Source organism: Delphinapterus leucas, chromosome 2 (assembly GCF_059928025.1).
Source record: "Delphinapterus leucas isolate spDelLeu-1000000601 "Yukka" chromosome 2, BTC_Dleu_Yukka2, whole genome shotgun sequence".
NCBI lineage: Eukaryota > Metazoa > Chordata > Mammalia > Artiodactyla > Monodontidae > Delphinapterus > Delphinapterus leucas.
The window spans coordinates 104,935,907-104,959,415 of NC_143130.1; the positions used below are offsets into that span (position 1 = coordinate 104,935,907).

A 23,509-nucleotide genomic window follows, 5' to 3' on the forward strand; every position below is an offset into this window, starting at 1 on the left:
AACTGCTCTGAAGAGAATGGCACGAAGTATTAGAAATAGTCAGCTTCTCAGACTCCTAAAGAGGTTGGGGGGTGGGGTGGCAGGGGCGGGGAAGATATTTACAAAAACAAATACCAAAACTGCGCAGGTGGCACAAATTGTAAAAGTCAAACAAGGCAACTCATATGACCTGTGGAATCATGGTTTGCCTTCTCAGTTTCTTTCATTAAAATCATATTTGCTCAAAGCCACAAAGTAAAGGAAGTTTAACATTTATTTTTACAATTTCAGTATTCCTATTATTTTCTAATTCAAGTTTATCCCAGTGGGAGGCATAAAAGGAGGCTCTTAAAAACTAATGATTGCTTAAATTACTTTGTGTAAATTCAAACCTTGTCATTTTAGAGCAACCAAACACTCCATGTCAGTGGTTCTCAGTACTTGCTGCAAAGGAGAATCACCTGGACAGCCTGGACAGCCATACAAGAATACTGATGACCTTGCTCCACCCTAAGCAAATGAATTAGAATCTCTGTGGGTGCGGCCAAGGCATCAGTATTTTTTAAGGGCTCCCAAGATGAGTCTCCTTTGAATCCAGGACAGAACCATTCCACTTCTAGGTTTAGAATCATGTCATATTACAATTTATATTTATATATTTATATTTCTCTAAATCCAAAAGTGGTACCCGCATAATGCAGAGAATTACTAAAAGTATGGGAAAGCACAATTTTAAAAAATGATATGAAATCCCATTATTCCTTAATGTGTTTATTCCTTAATGTGTCTTCTTTCTATGAATATACCATATATGAAAGAATAATATGCAAAATATGTATTCCAAAAAAATACATTTTAGAACTAGAAGGTACCCTAAGAAGTTATCTGGTACAAGTCCCTTATTTTATAGATAAAGAAATGTAGGCCAAGAGAGTTCCTACCTCTCTTAGGAGTTCATTTGGAGTCAGGATTAAACTATGTTTCCCTTTACTTTTCTTACAAAACACATTTTTGTGCAAAAACTTGGATCCTCAAAAGTTTAATTCCAAGAGAAATGCAAATCAAAACTATAATGAGATATCATCTCACACCAGTCAGAATGGCCATCATCAAAAAATCTAGAAACAATAAATGCTGGAGAGGGTGTGGAGAAAAGGGAACACTCTTGCACTGCTGGTGGGAATGTGAATTGGTTCAGCCACTATGGAGAACAGTATGGAGGTTCTGTAAAAAACTACAAATAGAACTACCATATGACCCAGCAATCCCACTACTGGGCATATACCCTGAGAAAACCAAAATTCAAAAAGAGTCATGTACCAAAATGTTCATTGCAGCTCTATTTACAATAGCCTGGAGATGGAAACAACCTAAGTGCCCATCATCGGATGAATGGATAAAGAAGATGCGGCACATATATACAATGGAATATTACTCAGCCATAAAAAGAAACGAAATTGAGCTATTTGTAATGAGGTGGATAGACCTAGAGTCTGTCATACAGAGTGAAGTAAGTCACAAAGAGAAAGACAAATACCGTATGCTAACATATATATGGAATTTAAGAAAAAAAAATGTCATGAAGAACCTAGGGGTAAGACAGGAATAAAGAAAGACACAGACCTACTGGAGAATGGACTTGAGGATATGGGGAGGGGGAAGGGTGAGCTGTGACAAAGAGAGAGAGAGGCATGGACATATATACACTAACAAACGTAAGGTAGATAGCTAGTGGGAAGCAGCCGCATAGCACAGGGATATCAGCTCAGTACTTTGTGACCGCCTGGAGGGGTGGGATAGGGAGGGTGGGAGGGAGGGAGACGCAAGAGGGAAGAGATATGGGAACATGTGTATATGTATAACTGATTCACTCTGTTATAAAGCAGAAACTAACACACCATTGTAAAGCAATTATACCCCAATAAAGATGTTTAAAGAAACACATTTTTATAAATTTTTAAACCTTAAAAAAAAAAGTTTAATTCCAATCTGAAACTCCATTTCCATAAAGGATCTATTATTTCTAATGATATTCTAACAAACTTTAAAAAATATCACTCAGATCTTTAAAGAGTGCCTTCTTCTTTCTCTTTAATTCTAGCACATATATAGCAAGTTGCCCTCTGTGTTCTATGGAACATTGATTCCATTGGACATTAACAGATGTGATAGAAAAAAAAAAAAAAAGGCTTGTTATTCAGGCAGATTGGGAAACAAAATGAAAGGAGACTAGTTACTGAATTATTTCTTGTGGTTTTAATGTTATACCAGTAGCACCGAGAATCTCTGGGATGTATGTGCAGAATACAATATCTCAAGCTTATCTGACCTTGGAACCTTTCCTCAGTTCAGTCTCAACATCTTCACGTTCTCTGGAACACGTTTTTAGCAAATAACACTATGAGGATTCCTAGAACAAAGGAATAAAAGACCTGGAGTACCCTTGCGACCAAAGAAACTTTGTTATAGCTTAAAAAATTTTCTAGCAAGTAGGAGAGTACTTTACAAGGGAAGGAATATATGATTTGAATGACAGTGACAGCAACATTGGTTATAAAAGGGAAAAAAACAGTAAACAACTTAAAAACCCAATGATAGGTTTAATTATGATATAGGTATACAGTTGAATACAAAACCCGATCACCACGAATAATGTTGGAGATTAATGACATTAAAAAACACGTCATGCGCTTGTGGCGAGCACTCTATTCAACCGCAGAACAAGCCTCGAAAGCAGGTACATAAGGAAAGGTCTGAAACACAAAGAATCTAACTTGCCCAAAATCACGCAATTAAGTAACGAAGCCAGAATTCAAACGGAGACCGTCTGAATCTTGAGCCCAAGAGCCTTAACATGCCCACTCTGCCTCCTAGGTTTGCTGCGGAGCAGGGACAGAACTATCTACGTCGCAGGGTTCCTGTGAGAATTAAATGAAATAATAGACATAAAGTTCCTGGTACACGGTGGACATTCAACACCCAGAAGCTACTAAATAACTCGCTCAAGGTCACACAATCCGTGGTGAAGCCAGGATTTAAACAGATTATTTGAATCTTGTGCTCCCGGGAACGGGTAAGAGCTCCAGACGCTTTTCAGGGCTTCAACCCCTAATGGAGAGTCAGTATGGACTTCCCTTTGTCCCATAAAACGCACCTCGGAGGTGAGGGAACACCCTGCAGGCCTTCTTCAGAAAGGAGGGAAGGCGCGGAAGACGCTTTAGGTACCTTTACATTCTTTTTTTTCCCTCCCACCTTCTGTAGCTCCGACCACACCCTTCGGTCAGCCGCCTGACAATTTCCGGGACGGAAGTGACGTCTATAGTTACGCGCCGGACGTGGGCTTGCAGAGTGAACCCCAGAAGTCGCGGACGCTGTTGGGCTTGAGGCCTGGCTGAGCTTTGGTCGGGAGCTCTGCAGCTTTGGGAGGCGGCCGTTGCCATGACGGCCCAGGGGAGCCTGGTGGCCAACCGAGGCCGGCGCTTCAAGTGGGCGATTGAGCTGAGCGGACCTGGAGGAGGCAGCAGGTGAGGTGCCTGGGCAAAGTTCGACATCAGAGCTCCCACCCCAGCACTACCCCAGAGGAATAGGACCTGAACCCTCAGGCCCAACTCCCTGAAAAGGATGGGTGGCCCAGAAACGACTCCTGGGGAGCTAGCGGCTTCTCTGCCATAGAGGTTTCTATGACCAAAGGATGCTTATTTCATTCCTCCCTACAGGCAACGGTCTGACGAACCCACGAGACGGCTGGTCTAATCTGGGTAGATGCATGTGAGGATCTTTATTCCTGTGATTCGAACGGGAAATGTGTAATATGAAGTGTGGAAGGCTACAACCTTAGTTTCTTGGTTTTGGTCTCTAGGAGCCGAAGTGACCGGGGCGGTGGCCAGGGAGACTCGCTGTACCCAGTTGGTTACTTGGACAAGCAAGTGCCTGATACCAGCGTGCAAGAGACAGACCGGATCCTAGTGGAGAAGGTACAGAGGTATAGATGTCACTATAGTCCTTGGGCCAGTCCTGACCTACACACCCACCGTCTCCCACGCAGCACATGAATGTCTTACTGTAGATGGCCCTTATCCCGAATATTTGATAGCTAAACCGCTTGAGATTAGTGTTACATTAGTTGACATATCAGATCCAAAAGTGCTCAATAATTGTAAAAATAAAAGACGTTTGAACATAAGATATAAGGAAGTAGGTTGAAAATTAGCTACTGGTAGCAATGCGTTCCAGTTCAAGTCATCTTTTTCTACTGGAGTTCCCTTATACCACGCAACCAACCAACACAACAGTCCGTTGCTTTTACCTTCAAAATAGATTCAAAATCTTAATTCTTATTGCTGTAATCTATCATCCTGGTCTAAGCCACTTCATCTTCTACCATTTTCCCCTTTGTGCACTCCTATAGTCAGAACGGCCTCCTTGCTGCTCCTTAAATATGCCAGGCAAGCTTCTGTTTCAGGCTTTTTGTACTTGTTCTTTCCTTTTCCCCCAGATACCTTTATGATTTGCTGTCTCATCTCCTTTCAGTCTCTCACATGTTACCTTCTTAGTGAAGTCTACCCTCATGGCACTCCCTATCTTTTCTTACTTTATATTTCTCCATATCATTCATATATATTTCTCCATATCATTCATATATAGTTTACTTATTTTATTATCTCTCTTTTCACTCTTGTAAGCTCCGTGAGAGCAAGATTTTGTCTCCCAAGTCCCTCGAACAGTGCCTGGCACTTCCCTCTCAGCCTTAATATTGTTCAATATTAAATGAACTTTGATTCATGAAATGCAGTGATTTTCACAACATGAAAATGACAGAGCTGTTGTCAGTGATTTTCTTGATAAGTGCCCTGTCATTTTTCATCTTGGTACATCAAAGCATAATATGAATAATACATGATAGTAAGGTATTACTAAACTGGCGTGATTTTAAAGGCAGATTATTATAAAATATGTATTTTAGAGCAATTCTGTTGTATGGATGATTTGATATTTAAACTCTCAGATAGGGACTTCCCTGGTGGTCCAGTGGTAAAGACTCCATGCTTCCAAAGCAGGGGGCACAGGTTTGATCCCTGGTCAGGGAACTAAGATCCCACATGCTGCTCCGCAGGGCCAGAAAATTTAAAAAAAAACAAGAATTCTATAAATAAACTCTCATATAAATGATCTGTGTAAATGACAGATAAGGGAACTGTTTACACATGGCCATTTCTTCCTTTACGTGAATAAACCCAAATGGACAGTGGTATATTATTCTGTTTCTATAGATTTACTTTAAATATTTTGTTTAGGATTTTTGTTTTTTGGCTGTGTTGGGTCTTGGTTGTTGTGCACGGGCTTTCTCTAGTTGCAGCGGTGGGGGGGCTACTCTTCATTGTGGCGCGCAGGCATCTCATCATGGTGGCTTCTCTCATTGTGGAGCACAGGCTCTAGGCATGCGGGCTTCAGTAGTTGTGGCACGTGGGCTCAGTAGTTGTGGCTCACAGGCTCTAGAGCACAGGCTCAGTAGTTGTGGCGCATGAGCTTAGTTGTTCTGTGGCATGTGGGATCTTCCCGGACCAGGGCTTGAACCTGTGTCCTCTGCATTGGCAGGCGGATTCTTAACCACTGTGCCACCAGGGAAGCCCCTAGGATTTTTGCATTTAGGTTCATGAGTGATACTGGTCTGTAAACTTTTCTCATAATGTCATTGGCAGGTTTTGGTATTTATGAGGCCCCATATTACAGTAATGAATTCATTTTTTCTTCTCTGAGTTTGTATAAGATTGGCTTTATTTTTTCCTTAAATGTTAAGAATTTGCCAAGGGATACCATTTGGGCTTAATTATAGAGTTTCTTAAAGTTATAAGACTATTTAAATTTCCAACTTCTTATGCCATTTAGGTAAGTTGTTATTTTTTCTAGGAATTTAGCCATTTCCCCCAAATTCATAATATTGATCACTTTAACATATGGAAGACCTATAGAGATGTCCCTTTTTTCATTCTTGCTGTTGAATATTTTGCTTTTTATTCATCAGGCTCACCAGTATTTTCTTAATCTTTTCGAAAAAACCTTTGGCTTTGTTGATTTTAAGAAAATTTCATTAATTTCTGCTCTCATTTTGATTTCTTTCCTTTCCATTTCCTTGGGTTTAATTTACTCTTTTTCTTACTTCTTGAAATAGATGCTTACTTTTATTTACTCTTCTAATATGTATTTAAGGGTGTAAATTTCTCAAAGCTCTGTGTCCCAGTTTTAATATATGGTATTTGTTATCAGTTAACAATATTTGTTTTCCACTGAAATTTCTTCTTTGATTAGTGGATCATTTAGAGCACATTTTTTCACTCTAACACATAGGGGATTTTCTAGTTATCCTTTTGTTATTGATTCCTAGCTTAATTGCATTATAATCAAAGAATATGCTTTGTATGATTGGAGTTCTTTGAGAGTTATTGACACTTTCTCCACAGCTCAGTAAGTTGTCAGTTTTTGTAAATGTCCTATGTGTGTTTGAAAAGAATGTGATTTCTGCACCTGTTGGGTGCAGTGCTCTATTTGTCAATTGGGTTAATAATATCATTCAGATCTTTTATATCTGGATTTGTCTGTTTGTTCTATTAGTTATTGAGGTATGCTAATCTACCACTATGTGGATTTATCTAGTTCTTCAGTTGTAGATGGGCCAGTGATAGATGCAGAAGTTTAAGAACAAAAATAGGGAAGTCTTCTCTTTACCACAGGTCTTGGGGAAAAATGGTATTTGGGAAACCCATGGGGAAAAACAGAAATGGTGAAGATGCCTTATCTTTAGAAGAGCAAGCTTCCTGTGGCAAAGTGGGAGAAGGGCAGAGGTGGTGGAATTGAGGAGTCAGCTCACTCAGAAGCACGAAGTCGGGAATTGTGTTCATTTGACTTTAACACCAGTGATATAACGTAGGACTGAGGATAGTGATCAGAGGTTAAAACTGTGTTTGTTTTAGCGCTGCTGGGACATTGCCTTGGGTCCCCTGAAACAGATTCCCATGAACCTCTTCATCATGTACATGGCAGGCAATACTATCTCCATCTTCCCTACTATGATGGTGTGTATGATGGCTTGGCGACCCATTCAGGCACTTATGGCCATTTCAGCCAGTAAGTATTCTTGAAATAATAATCCTCCTTAAGCTTTAAGAATCAAAGGCAAATTCTTCGGCAGAACCCATTACGGGAAGTCTTTGGCACAGCTAGCTCTTGGCTAGTTGCAGTAGGAGTGTGTGCAGGGTGGTGATGGCAGTGGTGGTGGCATGGAGGAGGAAATGGTGCTTGTGGGTTTTTGTTCACCTTTAATGGTTCTATTTGTACTCTTACTATGGGACTGGACTGTCTGTGTTATATATATTAATATATGGCCTGATTCGTATTGAAAAAAGAAGTTTTTTTGGTTTTTGACACTTTCTGTTACCCCAACAGCTTTCAAGATGCTAGAAAGTTCAAGCCAGAAGTTTCTTCAGGGTTTGGTGTATCTCATTGGGAACCTTATGGGTTTGGCATTGGCTGTTTATAAGTGCCAGTCAATGGGACTCTTGCCTACACATGCATCAGATTGGTTAGCCTTCATTGAGCCCCCTGAGGTAAGGCAAAAGGAAAGTTAAATTGGGGGCAGATGTAATGTACAGTAAATAGTTGATCCATTTGATGGTGGGGGATCACAGTTGCTCTTAGAGCTCATTTCTTAAGAAATAAGATCCATTAGGAGTTTGGAAATTGTTATATTTTAAAGATAAAGCAAAGTGGAGCTTATGATTAAAGTATTAAGTACTTGATTCAGGAAGTTATTCCAGTTATTTCTCATTCACCATTAACCTATTCATTTTTTCTTTTTTCAGAGGATGGAGTTCAGTGGAGGAGGACTGCTTTTGTGAACCTGAGAAAGAAGCACGTGGTGCCTGTGTATCTGGAGCTCATTTACAGCCGCCTTCATGCCCAGTGGCTCCTCCTCAGCATACCAACCTTTAACATTATCACTCACTGAAAAGGACCAAAAGGTCTCTTTTCTCCATGGTGAAGAGACAAATCCTAGAAAGACAATGTACATATCACTACAAACACAAAAAAACGATACCACAACTCTTGACTGAAAATAAGGTAGAAAACTTTATTTATGTTTCCAGTAGAGAGCAAAACAACAAATGAAACCATAACTCTGTAAACAAAAGAGTGGTTGCTGATAAATCAAGAGCTACAGCAGCATCTCCTTTTAATAAATTAAATGGTTGAGAACAGTGCTTTAAAAAAAAGTTGCACAAGTTTCCCTTAAATCTATCCTCCTTAATATTTCACTTCTATTTAACACAAGCTGGGACATAAAAATTCTGTTGGAGGAGATACTAGAGAAATGTGAGAAACTAATGCTGAATTCAGATTATACATGATGAAAAGAAAAATAAACCAGACCAAAAAAGCACATAAAATGCTTACAGTGTAATTGCTACTTTAATATCCACAAAAATGGATTTTTAACATGTTTAGGGAGAATGAGGATTCGCGGGATCTCAGGGGCCACAGGAATCTGAGGCAACGGAAGATACAAAGTAGTGATCTTTCCCCTGCCAAAAGGAACTTGGCACCTGTCAGACAGATGCTGCAACTCAAACTTAAGCTTTTAAGATAGCTATAAAAGGCAGAGGGCCAGCAGTTGGAAAATGAATATTGTCAAAACCTGCCCTGGTAAAGTCATAGCTAAGACTTAAAAGCTGGATCTCTTCAAAAGGCAGGAGGAGGTCTTTCCTTTCTCTTCCTGCATGAAACACAAAGCCCCTTCCCCTAAGGTGCATTCTCTCATCAAGTTTTCGGTATTGCTTTATTTGCAGTGATTAAAAGAGACAAGACAGTTTGCAGACAACATAAGCAACACACAGACATGAAATGCTCTAGACAGAGATGAGTTTAAATCTGGCCTAATAACCACTTCCCCATGTAACAGTGATTGTGTTTTAGGGCCTAAAGTAGGGGCTATATTAGTGGCCACTAATTCCATTATCCCTTTAAAGGATTCTTACAGAGCTCCAGCCACAAAAAGCTCTTCTAAAACTAACCTTACTTTCTGTCCATTTGGCCAGAGGTTTTGTGTAAATGTAAAGGAGTTCCTGGGCAAGCTGACCTTTAGAGCATGGGTCTTTAATAGCTTGGGTCCTAGGGTACCTGTTCCACTACTGCTGGACTCAACTTAGCAATGGAGTGTTGCAATGAAAGTTGTAAACAATGCTTCTACCCTCTGCAGGAAGCAGCAGAAAAAAAAGACTTAAAAGATCTTGTCTGCTTTGCTACCTGACTGGGCTGGGACACTGAGAGAAGAGCAAAGGGAATAAACCAAAATGACTCAGTTTCTTAAGCCATATTGAAGGGTTTTTCTCCTCTGTCCATAAGGGTCAGATGAATAGTCTGCAGACTATGGAGCAAGTCAGCTTGCTCCATATCCTACTGGTAATGAAAGAGTGGTACTATTTATCATTAATAAAATGAAATTCAAAAGCAGACATGAATACAGGCAAGATAGTTTCTTGGAATACCCTATCTATCCTGTACAATAAATGAAGATCTCACATATATGAAATTACCACTCAGTCACACAGGGCAGTTTCCCTATGCTCGAAAAGCAGGTGTTTTGTGATCATTAAGTTAGCAAATAAAAAGCTAAGCTTGCAGAAGCATTTCCTTGACACATTTAGAGCTTTCTGAAAACAAAACTGAAATAGAAGACTGTTACCTTGGATAATCTCTTAGTTCAGATCCAAGTTTCTGCAGTCAAAATGAAGAATAGAATTGAAAGAAAAAAAAAATGCTCATACTTAGTGCTGAGCTGCATGCCCTCAAGTCTTCATTACGGCTGGCTTTGGGAATGAGTCCACAGGTTTCCTAATGAAATAAGTTTCTTGAAATAGGCCAATGCCAATTGCATGCCACTTCAGTGAAGTAGGTAAGAAGAGTAGCAGCAGCTCAGTAACTTTGGCACTGTGGAAGGAGTATGGCTATAAAGTTCGAATTCCACTGCTGGATTCTCCCTTTGAAGGATAATCCAAAGGTTTTAGCCAAGGATTTTAGCCAGTCTTCCTAGTGTGTGTGTTCTTATGATTTTTGATCTGTGCCTATAACCCAGAGGGCATAAAAGGGAGAAGGATTAGATAACAGCTTATACATTTTGCCCATGTCTCATAGGTAACCACAGACTGCATTTATGTAAATCTTGATAGCTACCTTTTGGAGTTCGCTTAGTTTGTCCATTTGCAAAGAACCTGAAAGAAATAATTTTTACTCAACCTTTTAAAAAACAGTTTCCATGGTAACAGTGCCTGTATTACAATCCTAACCACAGGATGGGTTTGAGAAACAGCTGAAATATACAACACAGTATGTGTACTTAAACATATTTTGGGAGAATCTTATTTTGGAGGAAGTAGGGGCTGCAGTTTCATGTTTCCGTTTTTATATATTAGTACCCTAATGTAAAATTAGAGTCCTGGAGAGCAGTGGATACACTGACGAAAATTTTCATCTTGGCTTGCCATGGATGTCTCCACAAAGATGTTAGCTCCCCGTGTACTTGGCCATGAATTCTTTAGTATGATGAGGCTGTGTCTCTCTGGCTGTTACCCCCATGGTGTCATCATTGAATCATGACTTCTGAGACTCATCTTTAATGTTAGATGTGTACTTGTCTTTTGTCTTCAGTTGAATTTCTAGCATCCCTTTTGCCAATTCATTTTATTGGTTTAGCTTGTTAGTTCTAACTTGCCTTTATCTGGTATGGGCATGGCTTGTAGGACTTGAGCGTTGTTCTGAGGTTGAGGGAATATCTGCTGCTTCTTTAAGGACAGCAGGTCACGTGGTAGCAAAGAGCAGATCTGTTTGTACTTTTCTGCACAAGTACTTGAGGCTCAGCTCATTAAGAGTTCATCGTGATGTACACAGAACGCAGGTCTCTAGTTGATGGGAGTGGTAGTAAAGAGCTGGCACTTCCATGGAGGATGGAAGCCTTTCTGGAAAGGTGAGGCCCAGCAGAGTCATTCATGGGTAGATTATGAATAAATGGTGATCACTTCACTGCCACCACCTCGGACAAGAAGGACTCGCTCTAGTCCTTCAGTGAGCACTTCTAGGAACTCCATGTCTTCAGAATTTGTCAAGGAGACAAATAGGCAGAAGAGCACAATTTAAAACCTGGCATCATGATAATCTGAGCTTATCTGACTACAAAGCTGCAAAATCAACATGCTTGTTTTAATTATTATATATTCAGAACTGGAGAAGTCTGAACTCTGGATTCAATCAAACTCTGAAGTAATCTGGGGATCTAGCCTCTTTGCATAAATAATACAAGACTCCCATTTGTTAGATTTTTTTCCTAAATGTTATTTTAAAATGGGGGAAACCCAGAAGTAATGTGTTATTACTACATAGCAAATAAGGCAGAAAGAAGAAAAAGCCACAGCAGGGCAACTTGTAAGATTCCAGGAGAGAATCCCAGTAATTTCCAAGTGAACCTGCTCAAGTTAGATTTTTTTCTGCCAGTTCCTTTTTCTTTTTTTCTTCAAATATAGTTGATTTACTCTTTGTTTTCTTTTAACCTCTTTTCCTTAATGGTACTGGTGGGAATGGACCAGTCTGTGCCATTGCAGTGCTGAAGGGGTCCCATAAAAACAATCCTGGAATTAGGGTATGAAGAAGAACCTTATCTTTCCCCCTCAGAGGAGATTCCACTTCAACTGCCTCTCCCCTAACTCCATCCAAAAGAGAGAGGCTTTGCAAACTGGGAAGAGCCTGGAAAGGAGAAGGGCTGTGGGTGTTCCATCTCTAGGACTGTCAGAAAGGGTTCTATACACTGAATGTTGAAAGTCATGTTGCAAATATGCCACCTAAAAAGTCTCTTTAGGGTTCAGAGAGAACATCTTATACCCAACTCCCCTGAAGGAGAGTAGTATCACTAAGTAAGGATCCTTGCCTGAGACTTTTAACAGTCTTCCCTCCTCAAGAGAGGAAGTCATAGACAATAACTTTTACAGTTACTTAGTGTCCCATCTAAAACACAGGCTAAGGGCTTCCCTGGTGGCACAGTGGTTGAGAGTCCGCCTGCCGATGCAGGGGACATGGGTTCGTGCCCCGGTCCGGGAAGATCCCACATGCTGCGGAGCGGCTGGGCCCGTGAGCCGTGGCTGCTGAGCCTGTGCGTCTGGAGCCTGTGCTCCACAACGGCAGAGGCCACAACAGTGAGAGGCCCACGTACCGCCAAAAATAAATAAATAAATAAATAAAACACAGGCTAAGATTTTCCCTACTGGAAGTTTTGCTCTCGGAAAGGATACAGTTTTCATCACCCTCAGGGTTTCGGGGTGGCCCTGGCATATTCAACAAAACCAGCTTTGCTTCATGGGACTTGTTAACTATAACCTCATTGAGCTTCACTGCTGTATGCATCCGCCTCACATTGGACTGGTCCCTGGAAGGGAAGCGTGGTGGGGAAGAAACAGGTGGGTTAAGGCAAAGAGAAAACTAGGCATATCGTCAACTTTAAAAAACTTGAGATTTTAGAGATTTTTTGCTTTAACTATGATTGATGTAATGAACAAATGACTGATTGCCTTATAATATTGATATCGTGGTTTTCTCATTCTACATTTTCTTGTTTTATACCAGGAACACGGTATGGACAGGAAGAAAGATGGTTAGCTTGTGTACAGTGTTAATTGGTAGCTGATAGGCATAGGCAAACAATAGAAAGATGGCTGGATTTGGGGTGAAATGAAGACTAGATTCTGTCCTGTGTATTCAGGCAGTGCCACATCTGTGGCACTAACTAGGATACTATGTTAAGTGATAAGCTTGTGAGTAGGAAAACTTACGGACGCATGTTAAGTAGGTCCTGGAATCCTTCCATTGACTTGGCCTTTTGCCCCCGGGATGCCATGTACTTGTCTTTCGTCCAGGTCATGTGCACCTTCTCCTGATAGGTCTCTGTCTCTTCATCCTCGTCAGAGCCAATGCTGGTCAATCGTAGCATTGAATTCCGATCTTTTACCAGCTGTGCCTGAGGAAGGCCCAACATAGCTGTGACCCTATACCCAATTTTCTCTCATGCTTCAGCTTTAATTATTTTGAAATGTGGTTATAGTGGAATAACCAATAAAGCAATCAGGAAAGAATCTGTCATGCTGAGAACAATACTATCATCCCTTTCAGTGATAGACTTCACAGGGCCAGGATTAGGTCAGTGCAGCAAAATCTCACCTCTCTGTCCCGCTCTGTTTTGGATAGTCGCATGTGCCGGAGCATCTGGGACCTTTGCTCCATCATCAGGGTGCGCTCGTAAGTATAAGCTGATATGTCACTGTCATGCTGCCGTAGATATCACACGGAGTAGGCAATAAGCACAAAAGAGAAAGAGCCATATATTTTCATTTCCACTTACTAAATTACACCAGAGAAAGTATCACAATATCAACCTAGGTTTTAGTTTTTGTTCAGTCACTGAGCTATGTAAATATAATAATATTGTGGATTGTAGATCAAATCCAGAGCCCTGAGTCTTTTCCACAATCTAACCATGACATACGTGTTTCCTTGAAACACAAAACAAAAACCCCAGTCTTATTTTTTTTAATACTTACAAGTTATTTTTTAAGAAAAGCGATGTGTGATTTTAGCACGAATATATGAACTGAAACTTAATAAAACTGTATTAAGCAGATAAGAATCTAGCAGAAATAGAAGGGCTGTGGAACAAACAAACAGGAAAGCAAAAATTTAAAGCTACCACTAAATACACATCACATATGCATTGTACTTATCTAGATCAACATATGAGAGTTTTGTTGGAACTAAGGAATTAATCCACATTTGCAGCTGAGGAAATTCCCAAACCAGAAGAGGTTCTAGAATGACAGGGTAGTCTCTCTTATCTCAAACTCAGCTTTCTCACCATCTCCACCACTTCCACCTCTGCCTCAATGCGAAGGTGATACAGGAAGGTGGCCAGGTCCTTCTTCATCTGAATACTGTTGTCTTCTAGTTGGGCTACTGTGAAGATCCGTATGCTGCATTTTCGCCACACCTGAGAAAGTACCACATATACATGGAAAATTAAATGCAAGAAGGCAAAAAAGAGTTATTTCTTAAAATAAATGGCACTTTTGCCTAGAACAATCTTGTACAGTTTCAGGGTATATGTTCCTAGATTCTTACTTGCCATATTATTATTTATTTACTTATTTATTTATTTTACTTACTTGCTATATTATTGTTAGGGCAAAAGCTTGACCAAGGAACACATAAAATATAGTTTAAAGGAGTTCTTATTTCATGACAAGAAAAAAACTGGCAAAACAGAAAAGATGGCACATGATACATTAAGAGGGTGCTTTACTCAGATAGCATACTGATGACACTGTGCAGACTATAATATTTACTATTTTAAATTTCAGTCTTACCATAGGATGAACATAAATATGTATAAGATACACACACACCCTCTTAGGTTTCCAGTATTTTCGTCTTTTTCTTTTTTTTTTTTTTTTGCGGTACGTGGGCCTCTCACTGCTGTGGCCTCTCCCGTTGCGGAGCACAGGCTCCGGACGCGCAGGCTCAGCGGCCATGGCTCACGGGCCCAGCTGCTCTGCGGCATGTGGGATCCTCCCGGACCGGGGCATGAACCCGTGTCCCCTGCATCGGCAGGCGGACTCTCAACCACTGCGCCACCAGGGAAGCCCCAGTCTTTTTTTTTTTTTTTTAATTCACTTATTAATGTTTTTTTCCAAGGGTTCATATGGAGCTCTATTAATTTGCTGAATTTCCCTTGGAAATAGGTATCAACTACAAAGGAAACTATTTCTTATAACGTTGAATCTGGAATCACGGAAAGCCAAGAATAATCCCCAAGTTTTCTAAGCCCCAACACTACAGAATGAAAGGAAGACTCTCTGTCTAGTGAACCAGGACAGAAGTTAAGAGAGAAAGACTTTTTAAAAAAGGTGTCAAAATACCTTGTGCTGTTTCAGTAGGAATGGTAAGAGCATGAGCATCCCCCCATCATGCACGATCCACCACACATCAATGTTGCCCTCAGAAAACTGCTCCACATTGCTGGGAAAGAAGGAGATGTTTTTAGCCACCAGCAGGGCCAGATGGGCAGCAGTTGTCACTCGAACTGTGCCTAGGGAGAAAACAGAGAGAATCAGGATAAGCAGAGATGAATCCTTAGGCTTACCTTGCTTCCTACCATGTCAGCAAAGAAAGGATAATGCCCATTGACAGTTCTTTGAGCAAGGTGTCCTATTTACACAGTAGGCTATACCAAATCAAGTAACGAAAATCATTAAGAAAAATTTGAATAGCTAACAGAATTAGACTGAGAACTATGATTTACATTACTAGGTGTATTCTGATTACTACATTTCTAAGTGCGGGATACGTGAATTGGGGAGATTTTGATGCTGAAGAACAATTCTTCCGATTCCTGTGTGAATGTCAATGTGGGAGATCACACATGGAAATACGGCAATTTCAGAGATAATTCCTAATGTAAGACTTGGCAAGATAAACAACTGATGAACATTATGTAAGGCTGGAGGGGGTGAAGAGAATCAGGTTATTACTAGTAGTAGTTATTTAGGTGCCCTTATGAGACTATGCTTCAGCAAGGACATCGTCTCTACTTTAGGAGGCTGGGGGGTGGGGTTAGGGTATATCCTCTATTTGAGCCCTCAGGATAGTATGAGAAATGTTTTGTACCAATAAAAGTCTTCCAAGCTCGAGCATCTTCACTCTGGCGCCAGCCATTTGGCCACCCCATCACCACTGTGTTGTGCTTCATGCCCCCAAGGCCACATGACTGGATGAGGTGGGAAATGCCCTCTCTCAGCTTGGCGGCCACCACCAGCTGGGAGAATCCTTTCACCTTCTCTGCCTCCATTAGATGCTTTATGGTCTGAAAGAGAGACAGAATCTCAACACTGAATTACTTCATCCTGGGTCCTTTAACTTCTTACTCCTTCTCCGTATTATATTCCCCTCCCCCTTCCAAACTCTGCATAAGGTCTACAGAACAATTCAAAAAGTTTAATTTATCCCAATGAAATTTTATTATCCTTTGCCTTTTTCACTTGCTAAGTGCTTACTACATATGTAGGTAGTTGTCTACATGTACTGATGTTCCTCTACCTTTTCCTCTCTTCTGCTTTTCTTTCTAACATACCAAACAAATTGAGAATAGGGATCGTCACAAAGTGAATATTCAATATTCCTTCTTAATTGCCCAGGGTGAGTGTGAACATAATCTCCTTCCTTCCTTAGTCCCAGTCTTGCCCTGACTCATATTACTAGAAATTCAATATGACGATTCAGTTTCAATTTAGAATTATCTCAGGTATGTTTTCTATTTTTGTTTTTGCTACTTCCACATCCCTTTTGATATTTTAATGGTGATTACTTGCGAAACTTGTATTTGTTTTACTATTCTTTTATTTATTCAAGCCAGTCTGGAGGTAATATTTCATTTAGTCTTACTTCACTCTCTTGGTAGAAAGGTAGAGAGAATAATGGTGTGGAAAATGGATATGATTTTCCCAAAGGCACAGATTAAGTCAGCGGTGTAGCCAGGATAATCGGGGTCTCTTGATTTCCAATACCGTGCTTTTTATTTATTTTTGTGATCATTTCTGGACTAATGTTTCTTCAGCATTTCTAGTTCTAGGGTTTCAAAGCATTCCAAAATGAAATCCAGTAAAATTTTTGAAATGTAACTGAAATTTCTCCAGGGTGAGTTCTATCATTTATAATAGAGTGAAATCTACTTTCTTCTTCAGGAAGAACTTTAATATCCCATAAGCTAATCAGAAGTAGCAAAGGAATCTTGGTCATGGCACCATGTAGATTAGCAAAGAGGAAGAAAATGTGCTCATCGCTCCTTGTTGTCACAAGATTGAGAGGAACCATCACCATAGTTCAAGGGATGATTTATTTACATGACTTCTCTCAGGGCTGAGTCAATGTCTGGAGTCTATTTGGAAATAGTGCTTAGCCTTGATAATCTTATAGTTTAGAAATGCTTTTTAAATGGGAAGAATAAATTATTATCTTCTAGTTCATCGTAGTATTTGGGAGAATATGACCATTCAAGTCAGCACTATGAAGGACACCTCCTAGATCACTCAGGAAAGGGATTAATTTAGAAATCCGAGGTCTTATGACTCAACAGCACAAAACCATAAGCTAAATTCTACGAGGTCAATAAGCCTTGACTCTTACCTGCTCAGCAGCTAAAGCTTCACCATAGTTCTCCAGGAAGTTCCCCACGATGACAGAGCCCACAATAGTGAGACCCTTTCCTGCCTTAAGCTGTGAAGCAAAGGTGAGGAGGCGAGGATGCTTGACATGTAGGTCTTCATCTAGTTTCAGCAGTACAAGCAACTGAGGCCTGTAAAGAGGTTGGCGGGGAAGGGGGTGGGATGAGAAAACACTCTGGGGCTGGGGACAGAATGACAAGTCTACCCTTTAATTCAGGAGATCTGTATAAAACACGTACTTTGACAGAAGGAAGAGATTAGAGAAAATGATAGGGTGCGGCTGCACAGTTATTCTGAATTTTCCCAGTATTACCTCAAATTGATCAGTCTTGAAGGAAGAATGAAAATGGTAGAAGTCTAGATCATATAGCACATGATTAAAAGGGAACAGAGGATCAAGAATTTAGAATCAGTCAAAGCATGTCCATTTCATGAATTCCTTGAGCCCCATGATTTCCTTATCCTGTAATCAATGAAGCACACCTTTCTGTGTGGTAACTCTGTGCCAAACACCACTAAGCTCTGTTGGTTTTTTTACCTCCAGTTTTTAGTGTGTGGAGGTCCTTCTTCCAGCCGAAGCAAAGCAAATCGGGCTGCACTGAGGGACAGCCCGCGGATACCATCACCCCATTCTTTCTCAGCTCTGGGAGAAAGAGGAGAAAAGAGCAGAGACAGATTTAAACCATAAGTACAATCTCAAAAAACAGTTTACTTTTTCTTTATCTAAAAGTAACATACACACAAGGTAGAATATTAAAGCTCATATTAATTATTTATATGATGCTCTCTATTAACATAATGAACCCACAGTAAGCAGATCAACACTACCCTTCACCAACACACTGCACTACACAACCGTTCAGAATAAAGGCTGGAAGGGTCACTTAACTTATCCTGCGATGTAACTATTCAAAAGCAATAATGTAAAATAGCAATTTGGATTAGGAAGTTACTACAGATCCCAAGTTTAAATTATTTCAAAAATAATTGCAGAGAAAGCAAAACTCAATGTAATCTTCTAGATCAGAGTGTTATTTATTCCTAATTTTGGGACGTTGTTAGTGAAGTCTTAGTTGTTACAAAGTTATTCAGGACTAATTTATTTTCCATTTCAGACACAATTCCTTGCCTGAAGAGATAAGCAAGAATATTTATATTTGTGTTATACTTTGTTTTTTAATTTTAATTTTGTACTGGAGTATAGTTGATAACAATGTTGGGTTAGTTTCAGGTGTACAGCAAAGTGATTCAGTTATACATATACGAGTATTGAGCAGAGTTCCCTGTGCTATACAGTAGGTCCTTGTTGGTTATTTTTTTTTTTATTTCTATTGGAGTATAGTTGATTTACAATGTTGTATTAGTTTCTGCTGTATGGCAAAGTATACTTTAATACTATCATTACTATTTCAGTACATCCTTTTAGTTATCTTTTCCCTGATCCATTCATACTTTCTCAACAGGTTCCCTTTATGATCAATGGCTTATGTCTGTAAGGTGACTAAGAGAATTAGGGGTACAAAATTTGGGTACAGATGAATGAAGTTTCCTGGATCCCTAATGCAATTTTCACCAGGCTGGCTCTAACCAAACTAGCCAGTTTCGATAGTTTTAGCAGCAATCAAGGTTGTATATCCAGACTTACCCTTGGTACTCGATGTACTTGTAGATCATACCAGCTATTACCATAGCTACGATGGCATAATACCAGGAAGAAATAAACATCAGAGCCAGACAGATACTCATTCCCATGAAAGAGAGGGCCCTAGAAAATTAAAAACAAAAAGAATTTTTTTTAATGTTTTTCTAAGCAGCTGCAAAAGAAATCTGTGCCAAAGGTGCTTCTTAAACTGGTGAGAAATTATTATTTTTAAAAATTCCAATATGTTGCAGATAGAACTTCTATAAAATGCAATAAAAAATGAATTACTAGAAAAACTGTTATATGCTTGGATGTTGTGACAATGTCAAATTGCTATAAAGTTTCTAAATGCTTTTTCTCAGTTTTTATAGTTGTCTTATCATGGACTAGCAACAATCAATAGATCTGCACTGAGCCCTGAACCACCCTTAGTGCTGATGTTTCCCATTGCTGGAAGAACATATAAATGAATAGGGATGCTATGAAAGTCATCTGTAGTTATGAGGACAATTAATACCTACATGGGAAAGCAAAGATGGGACGTGTAGTCAAAATTATTAATAACTCTTTGATCTTTTTAAAAAAAGTATTTCACGTGAATATGACTAAAAACTTTATGAACATTTATTAACACAACTGCAGAACCCACTAGAAAAAATCTCCCGTTAGTTTCTTTACTTTTACATAAGGAACTTGGAAGAAAATAATGAAATTCTTGTTTTGATCAAATAGGTAGACAACTATGCTTACTGAAGTTGTTTTCTGTACAGAATGAACTTAGTTGTATGACAAATTTCAAAGAACAAATAGAACAGTTGTTAATCTGGAGAAAATTAGGATCTAATGAATGAAAATATAGAGTGTAAAGAGAAAGAGAAAAAGTAACAAAAGCAAAATAGTAACACAAAAAAAGTTCAGAATGAACTTTTTTTTTTTTTTTTTTTGGTATGCGGGCCTCTCACTGTTGTGGCCTCTCCCGTTGAGGAGCACAGGCTCGGGACGCGCAGGCTCAGCGGCCATGGCTCACGGGCCCAGCCGCTCCGTGGCATGTGGGATCTTCCCAGACCGGGGCACGAACCCGTGCTCCCTGCATCGGCAGGTGGACTCTCAACCACTGCGCCACCAGGGAAGTCCCATAATGAACGTTTAACTAAAGCTAAAGCTAGAAAGAGGATTAGAGGTGTCAAGATCAGTTGAAGATCTAAATTTGTGCCAGATAAAGGTTACATCACTACCCACCACTGGTAAGTGAAACTAGAAAGGGATCAAGGAAAAAGTCAGCAAAGAGGAATGTAGCAACAGGTACATACAGGGCATATTAAAGAACCTCTAGCTGTGACAGAAAAGAAATGGAAAGAAAAGGGATGGTAGCTAAAAACGTGGTGGCCCCTTTAGGACTGAGGAGACGTGAACACAACAGCAGCAGCTGTAGCAACGTTTCATTGAGAGCTTTACTGTGTACCTGCACAGTGTACAGGCACTGTGCTCAGCACTTTACATTATCTCAAAACAACCCTATGAGATAGATAATACTATTAGTCCCATTTTACAAATGAAGGAAATGAAATTTTATGTGGTTATGTGCTTTGTTGAAAGTTACAAACTAGGAAATAGTAGAGCTGACCCTTGAACTCAGGTCATCTGACTCCATAGCTCATACTCCTTTTTTAAAAATTTTTTTTAAAAAAATTAATCAATGAATTAATTTTGGCTGGGCTGGGTCTTCGTTGCGGCACGCAGGCTTCTGTAGTTGCGGCACATGGGCTCTAGAGCACGCAGGCTCAATAGTTTAGGTGTGTGGGATCTTAGTTCCCCGACCAGGGATCGAACCCGGGCCCCCTGCATTGGGAGTGTGGAGTCTTAACCACTGGATCACCAGGGAAGTCCCCTCATGCTCTTAACTACTAAATGAAATCACATTAAGAAAGGGAGTCTGAGAATCAAAACTGATGAAAACTGATGCGAATATGAGGATAAATGGAAAGAAATGAAGCCCAGTGCTTAGCGAAGAGGGAAACAGGCAATCAGATATGCAAAGGGTAGGTTGTTTTAACCTGCAGAACACAGCAGCCTGGAAGTATTTATTTCACAGTTTTGATCTTTATTCTCAAGTGGGTATTATAAGTTATTATAAAACCATATATAAAAAAAAACCACAGTAGGATGGTGGAAGTTCATGTGAGCACTGGAAGTTGCAACAGACAGTAGGAAATGGGTGACCAAGAAAAAATTGTATCGAGAACTCAGAATCTCCTAGTTTTCTAGTTCAATGATGGGTTCTCTCCAAATGTGGGGAAGAAGAAGAAAAAAAAGCTGACTTACCAGTGGTAGTAGCGGAACCGGGGTCTCCAATTGGGTGTTCGAAGCAATGTTTGCAAGGCACATGCCAAGTTCACGAAGAGGTAACACATGAGAAAAAACCTGGCAGAATAAAAAAAGTAAGAGGAATGCTTATTACCGTAAAATAATTCTTCAAAGGTTACTTTACATAACTCGAGAGATTTGCTATATTTAAGCCTTTGCTCTAGGCCACTAGCCTTTAATTAAGACTAGGGTGTAGAGGAACTTAACCTCCACACAAACCTGCTCAACCTCTGAAGTTCTCTCTCAGTGAAAGACACAACCACTCTTTCCCCGGTTCTTCTTGGGACAATCCCGGTTTCCTCTTCACTACTCACCCTTGTTCCAAATTCACTTATCAAGTCCTATGGATTCTACCTATTTACAAATCTCTAAACTTTTCCCCCCTCCTTTCCACCTCTACTTCTATGAGCATAGTTGAGGCTCTCATTTCTTCTTTGTTGGATTAGTGAAATAAGCTTCCAGCTGGCACTCCCAGCTCAATTTTGGCCTCCTTCTAACCTCTCTTTTATACTGAATTGATCATTATGAAAGAGAAACATGATAATTTTGTTCTCAAAGGATTACCCACTACTTTCAGGTAGAAGTTCCAGGTCCTTTGTGATCTGGCTCTACCTATTTCCCCGCTCTGCACCTCTCCAACCCGCAACCTCCCACTCGATCAAAGCCAAACCTTCACTTCTCCAGATGTGCTGCACTATTTCATCTCTCGGTCCCTTCACACACATTCCCTGCCTGGGATCTCTTTGACCCCTTCACTGATTAGCAATCCTTCAAGATACAAGTGTCACTTCTTCCAGAAAACCTTTCCCGAGTCTCAGTCTTTGGAGCTCATATAGTGCTCAGTATTCACCTTGACCACAGTACTCATCACACGAGACAGGGATCACTGGTTTCTTTATCTATCTACCACCAATTCTCTGAGGTTGTGTCTCAGCCACCTTATGCTTATTCTCAGCATACTGCCCAGTGCCAGGGAGGTAGAAAGTCATCAATAAGTCAATAAGTTGAATGACTAGTAGTAAAAGCTACAATCAGTTGATAACGAATCAGAAATGAAGGCAAAGAACTTTTGAAGTTATGCAGGTAGAAAGAAACCATGACAACTTATGAAGTTAGCCTTACATGAAAAGTCTCAGGAATATTTATTATTTAGGTGAAGTTACACCTATACTTGGTTCTCTCTGTTATCACTACTGTCACATGCCTGATGGAAATCAACATGTATTATACATCACATAAGCAAGAGTAAGTGAAAAGAATAACTGGCTCTTACATGGAAAGAATTGGGGCCACAAGATCCAGGGAGGCAATAAGGATTCCCAGCTCTGCAATGACAGCAGTTAGAAGTAAAGCCCAGGTAGGTTCCCCATTGGCTTTGCTGTGACCAAACACCTGTACATAGAAGGGAAATATCAGACACAGGAGTGTGGGGAGGGTTTGAGTCAATGCTCCGATTCCTCTATGCTATGGTTTCACAGCTCTGAAAAATAATAGTATTACAACTGTGGTAGCTTTTAAATGCCTTTACCCCACTCACATGTAAACTCATACTAGAGATTTAGAGGGTCTTTTGCTAAAAACCCACGTCTTCACATTATATGATCCAGTAATTCCTAAGCCTTATGAAGATCACACTGTTTCTTGTAAAACCTGGGAAAACAGGAAGAGGGCATAGGACAGGGTCACTCACCCTCAGAAAGGGTATGATGTTATCCTTGGCTATAGCCTGTAGCAGCCTCGGTGCACCTGTGAGACTCTGAAGTCCAGCCCCACACGTGGAGAAGAAGGAGCCAATAACAATCACCCACGGGGACGGCCAAGATAAGGTACCCACCACGAGATTACCTTTCACAGCATCCCCAAACCTGGGAGAGAAATCAGAGTGAGGAAATTTGACCTGGAAATAACTTTAGACGAAAAAACTAGACTGACATTCCCCCAATTTTTTCTATTTATAATTTTTAGAGAATCAAAATTGAGATAGACATGAATAATAACAAATGTAACGGTACGCAGATCTGATCAAAAGGCACTAGTAGCCTATATTAAGAAAAAAAATAACCTGTAGGGCCAGAAAATAAGCTAAGCTTTAATTAAAGCTTTCCCCCTCAAATTATCAAAATATCTACCCTGCAGAAAAACTGTAGAAGTATAGAAAAATACAAAAAAATCAGGGAGGAAATCCATAATCATAACGTAACTGCTAACATTTTGCATACCT

General features: G+C 40.1%; 2 protein-coding genes across 5 annotated transcripts in view; one reads left to right on the forward strand and one right to left on the reverse strand.

Moving 5' to 3' along the window:
• The first annotated feature begins 3,331 nt into the window (after positions 1 to 3,331).
• EMC4 (ER membrane protein complex subunit 4) lies at positions 3,332 to 7,980 on the forward strand. 2 transcript variants are annotated; one of them, XM_022587559.2, is made up of 5 exons: positions 3,332 to 3,503; positions 3,839 to 3,953; positions 6,948 to 7,101; positions 7,420 to 7,580; positions 7,836 to 7,980. In XM_022587559.2, the coding sequence occupies exons 1-5, from the start codon at positions 3,418 to 3,420 to the stop codon at positions 7,869 to 7,871; spliced, it is 552 nt and encodes a 183-aa protein (XP_022443267.1). In that variant the 5' UTR covers positions 3,332 to 3,417; the 3' UTR covers positions 7,872 to 7,980. The 2 variants fall into 2 exon arrangements, with proteins under 2 accessions (XP_022443267.1, XP_089763531.1); XM_089907405.1 differs by lacking the exon at positions 3,332 to 3,503 and adding an exon at positions 3,710 to 3,747.
• Positions 7,981 to 8,079: 99 nt separating this feature from the next.
• The window catches only part of SLC12A6 (solute carrier family 12 member 6), an 89,017-nt gene continuing 73,587 nt past the window's right edge, over positions 8,080 to 23,509 (reverse strand). For all 3 annotated transcript variants that reach the window (XM_089907402.1, XM_022587556.2, XM_022587558.2), the window contains 13 exons: positions 22,979 to 23,153; positions 22,562 to 22,680; positions 21,247 to 21,345; positions 18,928 to 19,047; positions 17,821 to 17,925; positions 17,245 to 17,413; positions 15,730 to 15,925; positions 14,982 to 15,151; positions 13,922 to 14,053; positions 13,231 to 13,338; positions 12,846 to 13,030; positions 12,309 to 12,442; positions 8,080 to 11,116 (listed from right to left, as the gene is read on the reverse strand). In XM_089907402.1, coding sequence (XP_089763528.1) covers positions 11,025 to 11,116; positions 12,309 to 12,442; positions 12,846 to 13,030; positions 13,231 to 13,338; positions 13,922 to 14,053; positions 14,982 to 15,151; positions 15,730 to 15,925; positions 17,245 to 17,413; positions 17,821 to 17,925; positions 18,928 to 19,047; positions 21,247 to 21,345; positions 22,562 to 22,680; positions 22,979 to 23,153 — 1,804 coding nt within the window. In that variant the 3' untranslated portion in view covers positions 8,080 to 11,024. The remainder of the gene's footprint in view (positions 11,117 to 12,308; positions 12,443 to 12,845; positions 13,031 to 13,230; positions 13,339 to 13,921; positions 14,054 to 14,981; positions 15,152 to 15,729; positions 15,926 to 17,244; positions 17,414 to 17,820; positions 17,926 to 18,927; positions 19,048 to 21,246; positions 21,346 to 22,561; positions 22,681 to 22,978; positions 23,154 to 23,509) is intronic.

Coding starts and splice junctions, on each gene's coding strand:
- EMC4 (XM_022587559.2), top strand. CDS start 3,418: ATGACGGCCCAGGGGAGCCTGGTGGCCAACCGAGGCCGGCGCTTCAAG. Junction 3,954..6,947: donor ACCGGATCCTAGTGGAGAAG/GTACAGAGGTAT, acceptor TGTTTGTTTTAG/CGCTGCTGGGACATTGCCTT. Junction 7,581..7,835: donor CCTTCATTGAGCCCCCTGAG/GTAAGGCAAAAG, acceptor TTCTTTTTTCAG/AGGATGGAGTTCAGTGGAGG.